We start from the raw sequence: 7,615 nt of genomic DNA, 5'->3' as shown, positions 1-7,615 counted from the left end.
TGAGCAAAGATTGATTTAAATGTACCTCCATAACTAAATCCAAACATGACATGGTAAACTGTGAGGCGGATCGTAACAAGACGTGGCTCTCTGAGTTGTACTGTAATTAAATTATTTCTAAATGATTATTTTTTTTGAACAGCCAGACAACTAATGTCATTCCTTTTCTTCTTTGACTCTCTTTGTGTGCGTTCCAACCACTTCGTTCTATTCCAGACGGCTGGAGTTCCTTTGTTTGTTTTTCATAATCAGGTTGATGACAGTTTTGTGGCTCCAAATGAACATCTTATCTGCTTGTCACATGACTGGCACAGTGGCTTGTTTCTTTTCTCTGGAAAGTTTGACGTCACAATAATGCACTATTTTCAATAAAGTCAGTTTCCTTGTTTAAAATCTTGGCAAGATCTTGACGATAAAGTAAAATTTTATTGGTTTTATATTAAATGTGTGATCGCAACATAATAAATGATGTTTTAGAAATACACACATTATCAGTATTTCTAACTTTAGTACTGTAAGCAGATAAACTGCGAACACGGTTATTTCATTCACAGTGAAACCAGGATTCCCCTTACACGTCACCTTAGTCTAGGGGGCAGGAAAGAGCGAAACCTGATCTTTTTTTATTGTAGTCTTAATTCCTGTTTTTCGAGTTGTTAGGTTCAGTTTAGTTTTGTTTAAAGTGACACATTTTAGTTTCTGCATTAGTTGTAGTCCATTTGTGCACACTACATATATAATGAAGGGGGGAGGTGTTTGTCAGAAGCAAGATTGAAGAAGTTCATTGTATTAGTTTTGTTTACCATAATAAGTATACCCGTGGCTTTGTTTTACCAGTATGCCACACTGTTGAACTAGACAGTGACAATACATTGTTATAGTATAGCTTTGTTAAGTGGGGTAGTTGTTCATCTCTGAATACCTGGTTCCTGCTTCAAACAAATATAAAGTAAGGTGCGGTCTGCGTGACTAACCCCATTCTTGTTAGCATTTCCTCATTGTTGTAAGTACCCGCCCCCATACCCTCCTCACTGTTCTTGTGACCGGTGAACTCGAACCCAATAGGAAGTGCCCTTATCGGTGGTTGTCCGGAGGACAAACGTACTGGAGGGAGAAATACCTCTTTTATCTCGGTGAGACCGGCTGTACAAGAACAGCGGCAGCAGACAGACTCACTTGGACATCTACATGTTTCAAGGGGCAGGTGTGGACACGTTTCTGACTGCGGCGTGTGTACTCAGATGTACACTCGAGGATTTGGCTCAGGGCGTCTTTCGGGGCTGACAAATTCTCCTTCTTTGAGGACTTTTTTGAAGAATTATTAGAGGTAACCTGCCACTCTTTTCACTGGATACTGCCAGTCACATGCCAGCAGAGGGCCCAGTTTAACAGCATATTAATGTTGATTTTTCTTTAATCAATAGTATTATCATTATTGGTGGTTTAGATTTTTGTCTTTGTTTTAAACTTGTGGAATATTTTTTTTTGTGAACTCTGTAGTGGAATATTTAAGTAATTCCTCCTTTACTTTCGTTTGGTTAGTCTAAATGACGGGGAGGTACGACACACATTAAAGGAACTGATGTAAGGAAGTGATGACAGTCACACTCAAACAGGCGTAATCCTTTTAAAATTAACCAGCAAGACAAATTCCAGGGAAGCCATCATGATTAATTATTAACCACATGCATGTATTAGGCTCAACCTGATCACCTGACTCAAACGAGGAAGTCACTCAAAGAAACTAAAAACCGGTCTGATTGCTCTCATGCTTGCAAAGAGAAATGCCGTTTAGAGAGCTGTAAAAGAGCTAGTAAGTTTGTAGAAGTCCACGTTGAGGATAGCAAAAATCATGAGAAGACTCTTCAACTACCTGGCACTTTTCGCTTTGCTCAGCGTAGCATGTTTTGCTGTGGTTTTATTCTACAGCAAACACACTTCTCTCGTGTCACCACATCCTGTGGGGAATAAAAATAAAACATTTTCCTGGATGAAAGGATCTATAAAAGGAAAACTTCAGGTCGTGTTGGAAAAGGAACCTGAAGCCAGCAAAGCTACCACGGCAGTAATACTCACAGCAAACATCACAGAAAAGAAATTGGAACGCTGCCCTGATACCCCTCCAAATCTCGTGGGTGCTCTCCGTGTGGAGTTTAATGTTAAACGGACCTTGGAAGGGGTGAGGGAGGAGATCGGTCCACTTGTTTCAGAGGGAGGCCGGCACAAGCCATCAGACTGTATCCCACAACAGAAGGTAGGTGAATGAGTTGAGAAGCAAATCAGTTCATACTAAAGTACTACTAATAAGTGATAACTGTTTTGGAGCTTAAAGTAAAAAGCGGAGGTAAAGGGTAAAAGTAAAGAGAGTGAAAGTGTTTCATATGTTCACCATTTGTGTAACAGGTCATAATTATAATATTTAAATCAGCAACAACTTGCAGTTAAGTCTAATACATATTTTTATGAAAAAGGTTTTATGGACTTAGTCTAGGGTTTAGTTAGGGTTCTTTGTAATTGTATGGGTTACTTTCTCTGCAATGATACTGACATTTTGTTTCTCAGCTTTTATCTATATTAGGTTTTAACATGTATAAATGCCAAAAATAAAATGTACCTCAACAACTAACCAGTACCATGTAAATCCCTCGTTTTATGTCAGTAAGAAACGATTGTTTGCCAGTGTCTACGAGGTGGTAAACGGTGGTAGTTGAGACAGAGAAGCTTACAAAAGAGAGACAAAGAGTTACAAACTGTAACTATGGTTCTGTGATTCACCATCTCAAGAATTAAACTGAATTTAGGAAGCGTCCAGGAAAAGTTTCCGATGCTGCATACGGGAGAAAGATTAAATGCAAAACTGACCAAACACAGTTTTGCGTTGTGACTGTGGTGGTGGGGCTTTTCCTCATTGGAGAATCCTGGAAGATGAGAAGAGACTATAGACTATGTTTTGTTGTCTTTTATCCTTTAACACCTTTAAGGCAACTTCCCCTATAGCACAACCTGAGATTGAACACGGCATCAACACGCTGTAAAAATCTCGAACCCTAGATGTGTTTCTCTCAATGAACTAGTTTATGTCATAATGAGCACATCACAGCATCTGTATGATTTATATGTATTATTTTTTTGAGTGTAATAATAAAGATACAATTTCTAATCAGTATATATGTTTCTAGGTCAGAGTGAATGATTTCAAGGACCTAGCAAAACTGGATGCTTTCAGAGTAAATATCCCTTTGTGATGATGCAGGGCTGCCCAAAACCTCTCAAACTACAGCGCATGTTACCTTTACCATCCACCGAGACTGAGGCTAATAAAGAAAAGCACTAGTTAAATATAATTTTGCCAAGCTTCTTCACTTTAAGTGGGTATGCTGCATGTGTAGCTTACTCAGTGTTTGTAGCCGGATGTACAATGACCCTTCCACAGTTTTTGGTTCCACATATGACCACACTGTACAATAAACTTTCATTAACTTTCATTCCTTTAGGTGGCAATCATCATCCCTTTCCGGAATCGGCATGAGCACTTGAACCACTGGCTTTATTACCTCCACCCTATATTAATACGACAGCAGCTGGACTACGGCGTGTATGTCATCAACCAGGACGGAGACGGAGTGTTCAACCGAGCTAAACTGATGAACATAGGATATGTTGAAGCAAGCAAGGACTATGATTACGAGTGCTTTGTTTTCTCTGACATAGACCTTGTTCCCATGGACGACCGCAATCTCTACAAGTGTTTTGACAATCCGAGACACTTGGCTGTGGCTATGGACAAATTTAACTTCCACTTACCCTATAACACCTACTTCGGTGGCGTCGCCTCATTATCCAAGGATCAGTTCTTGAAAATTAATGGCTTCCCTAACACTTACTGGGGCTGGGGCGGCGAGGACGACGATATCTACAGGAGAATTATCCACCGCAAAATGTCCATTTCTCGGCCCGACTCCGTGACCGGAAAGTACAGGATGGTCAAACATGAGAGAGACTTGCACAATGAGCCTAATCCAGTGAATCCCGGCAAACTGAGCAAAACCAAGTGGACCATGGACAACGATGGGATTAATTCCCTCCAATACACGTTGAAGGAGGTTGTGAAGGATTTACTGTTTACTTACATCACTGTGGATGTTCAGGCTCCACAGAGCTGAATAAGGATGCAAGTGTGAACAGGGATGTTCATTAAAGACTTATCTGTGAACTCAATCAAAATGTGGAAGGTACTCATGGCTATTGGGTCATGGTTTATTCTTAAAATCTCTGGGAATCCACTGTTTGGTGGCTCTTAATTAACCTAGGGCAACCAGGCAGGTAGGTATTGGTGTAGAATTATGTATGGAAATCACACAAATGTGCACATATGTGTCCAAGTGAACATACACATGTATAGTACAGTTCTTCTCGGCTGCACAGGGGTGGATCTACAGGCGGGTCTCTGTAGAGCTTGCCTGCCAAGAGTCAAATAGTATAATTTTTGGGACTTAACTGCTTTCATATATTTGTACTTATTTTTGAATTGGATAGAGAATAAATGGTCTGGATAGAATCTATGTTGTGAGGGACTTTATATGAAGTTAAACTATTTATGGCAATGCCTTTCGAATGTGATGTTTGTCTACATATTTGCACGACTAAGCTAAGTACGCGCCAATCACTCTTGCCTAACGGCAAGGTGGAACACATATTTTCTAGTTTGTTAGCAAGCTTGTAGAACGAGTGGGAGCCAGTTTAAAAGAACCCAGTGATCTGTTGGAGATTTTTTTTTCTCTGTTTGCTCATGGAAACACGCAAGAAGTTCCAGGTCCTGCTACTTGATAAAACCACAACCTTTCAGAGTTTATGGGTGGCTTAAATGCTTTATGCAACGGTTCTCTGTCTGATCTTATCTGTGTTCTTTGTGAAGCAAATTCCGGTGATTGAATGGCATACAAGGCGGTGAAGGGGTTTTGTACGTCATATTATTTTTCTAATTTTCTCATTATTTTCTACCCCGCCCCTGATGACAGCTGGGAAAGGCTCCAGCTGACCCTTTACAGGTCAAGCGGTTACAGGAAATGAATGTATGCATTATTTACATGATTTTGTTATACCGGTACACACTGACTATTTGTACTAACTACTTCTTTCGTAGTTACTGTGGATGTTGATTTTAAATATGGAATATACTGGAAAGGTACTTTTTAGAAATCTGTAAAAACAATAATAAAAAAAAAAAACATTTAAATTAACTGTTCTGTATTTGATGTTGTGCTTGCTGCAAAAGGCATTTAACATTCACCACTAAATCTGTGGCGTTCTGGGAAACGGTAGCAAGGATTTCCTGTTTGTGTTTTTTATTATCCAGTGAACATTAAAACCACACACGCTGTGAATTAGTAACAGCTTACCGTAAACAGGGTTGGGGCTATGGTGCATTAAGGTTTCGATAAGATATTATCCCAACAATTCTTATCAGTTTGATTAGAAACCTGTATCTGTTGTAAATGAACAAGATTTGTTTTTTTTTTTCTTTTTCCATTAGTGTTTGGTGACATTTCGAGTCATTGTCTGTACCAGTCAACCTCTCACCAAAAGAGAGATGATAAGTATCTCATTAGGCCAGTTTCACTCAATTTTAAGTATTCACCTCTTGTCCCTCAGGGCTCCACAAGGAGCAGGACTGACTTGAGTAAAGTATTTACAGTCAGTTTTGTCTTACGTGTTGTCGTACTGCTTTTGTTTCTCCCCTTGTGCAGGGTGTGTTCTGGTAACAGGTATAGCCGGGAGCCTTAGGGGTCAAAGAAATATGACCCGACAACCCAGTCAGGCAGAGGACGCCTTAGAACGACTACTCTAAAGTACTCTGCTCAGAATACGCAGAAAACTCTATTACAACCATACAGAGGCTACGTAGTAGCCCGACGTCCTAATGAATATTTCATCAGTGTTGCTCTAGTAAATGAGTGACAGCTGCCAGAAGGACCAGCCCATGAATCATGAATCATGAGCGTTATTGTGTGACAGCATATACAGAACTGTAGGTGTAACTGTGCACACTTAACTAATTCTACATTAAGCCATGGTTTATTTTTGTTCAATGTTTTTCATTCATAAACTCGTGTAGTTTGACTACATACGTACACAATGCGTAGTAGTAATGCTGTTACTGTACCTGGCAGAGGCTAGGCAGTCCTGCTCCTGCAGTGAGGGTGGATGCTACAATGGATCATTTGTCATGACAGCAGCTCTCAACTGTTAGCATCAAAAGCAACCCAAATCCTGGGCGATTACTGACAGTACCTATAGCTTATAAGACATTAGACAGTTGCTGCTTCTGCAAATAAATAGGTTTAGTGTTGAAAAGGTATGAATAAGGCTCCTCTTCATGCAGGGCTCTTCCACCGCACCAGCCCAGTGGTGGCAGCTTGTGACTGTGTGACCCTTGATGGGACAAAACTTAGAATAAAATGAAGCCAATATGACATACACAGACCGCTCTCAGTGTTTTTTTAATCTTCATTTTATCAGAACACTAAAATGCACAAATAATATAATGAATAAACTGTAGACAAACTACAAACTGAACAATATTGAGGAGAGGCCAGCTCTATATGCCAGTCTGTAATGCTTAGCTTCCTAGCTAGCCCTCGCTCTTCCAGCTTACCCTTTTGACAGAGGAGAACAAACTACTGCTGGCGTGGAGAGTTATTTCCTTTCACACAGGTGCAGTATCTGTCTGCCCTCTAGCCGTTGGCTGAGGCCTTGACGGTCTGTTGCAGCTTTTTGGCTCAGGTACAGGCAATTTGAGGCCATGTTACAGTTACATCTTTTCCAGTAGTTGTTTATTGTGTGTTATCAGCACTGCTGAATTTTAAAAAGTGATAAGGTGTACAAGTATTAAGCTCACCGCCACTAAATTAATGGTACTATAAGTAATATGAAGGCTACAGACTTTGATCTAACTTTGAACGGTGTCAGAAGGTTGGCAGTAAATGTCGGCTAGCAAACGTTAATCACAAGGCCGATTTTTATAAATTACAAGGTACAAGCGGCTGAGTCCTTTTATTCTAAACCGTGCTCAAAGCATCAGCAGGGTGAGATTTGGTAATAAAAATAAACCACACAAAAAATGTTCAACTAAATAAAAAGTTCAGTTGAGCATAAACGCTAATTCAATTTTGACCTACTTCCTCTGACCTTGGGTTGTAAACATCACTCATCTTGTGATTCACAATTCAATTTAATTTTATGTTGCTCTTTAGAAGCTCCCGGTCAGTTTGGAATTTAATATCTTATTTCCTGTTGTTTCATTATTCCAAAGTCAGAACTTGACTGGCTGCCTGACCAAAAAAATTATCAGCGTTCAGTCTCTTGTCTTCATGTGTGCCACACAGACACACCCATTCACAGAGCCCAAGGCTTATCTACTGATGAATTATCGATGAGCTGGAAGATTACACAATATTGCCCTGGGAGGATCTCAAGAGGCAGTGAGACAAATGAAACAGGACAGAAAAAGAAAAGTTGATCGTCATCGCAAGGTTAAAGAAATGTGATGTGTTTAGACGTCAGATTAGATTTTAGAGGGCAACGTCTAACTCACTGCATTTCTCCAAGTGTTTCT

At 40.0% G+C, this 7,615-nt stretch overlaps 1 protein-coding gene across 1 annotated transcript; it reads left to right on the top strand.

The window, feature by feature from the left end:
• Positions 1 to 1,038: 1,038 nt before the first annotated feature.
• On the top strand, positions 1,039 to 5,221 carry LOC311503834 (beta-1,4-galactosyltransferase 1-like). The gene is made up of 2 exons (XM_084566725.1): positions 1,039 to 2,254; positions 3,495 to 5,221. The coding sequence occupies exons 1-2, from the start codon at positions 1,853 to 1,855 to the stop codon at positions 4,161 to 4,163; spliced, it is 1,071 nt and encodes a 356-aa protein (XP_084422851.1). The 5' UTR covers positions 1,039 to 1,852; the 3' UTR covers positions 4,164 to 5,221.
• The last annotated feature ends 2,394 nt before the right edge of the window (positions 5,222 to 7,615 follow it).

The sequence above is a fragment of the Chelon labrosus genome (genome assembly GCF_963514085.1).
Source record: "Chelon labrosus genome assembly, chromosome: 18".
NCBI classification, from domain to species: Eukaryota; Metazoa; Chordata; class Actinopteri; order Mugiliformes; family Mugilidae; genus Chelon; species Chelon labrosus.
The sequence above is the reverse complement of the archived record's forward strand: the minus strand, read 5'-3'. Positions and strand labels throughout refer to the sequence as shown.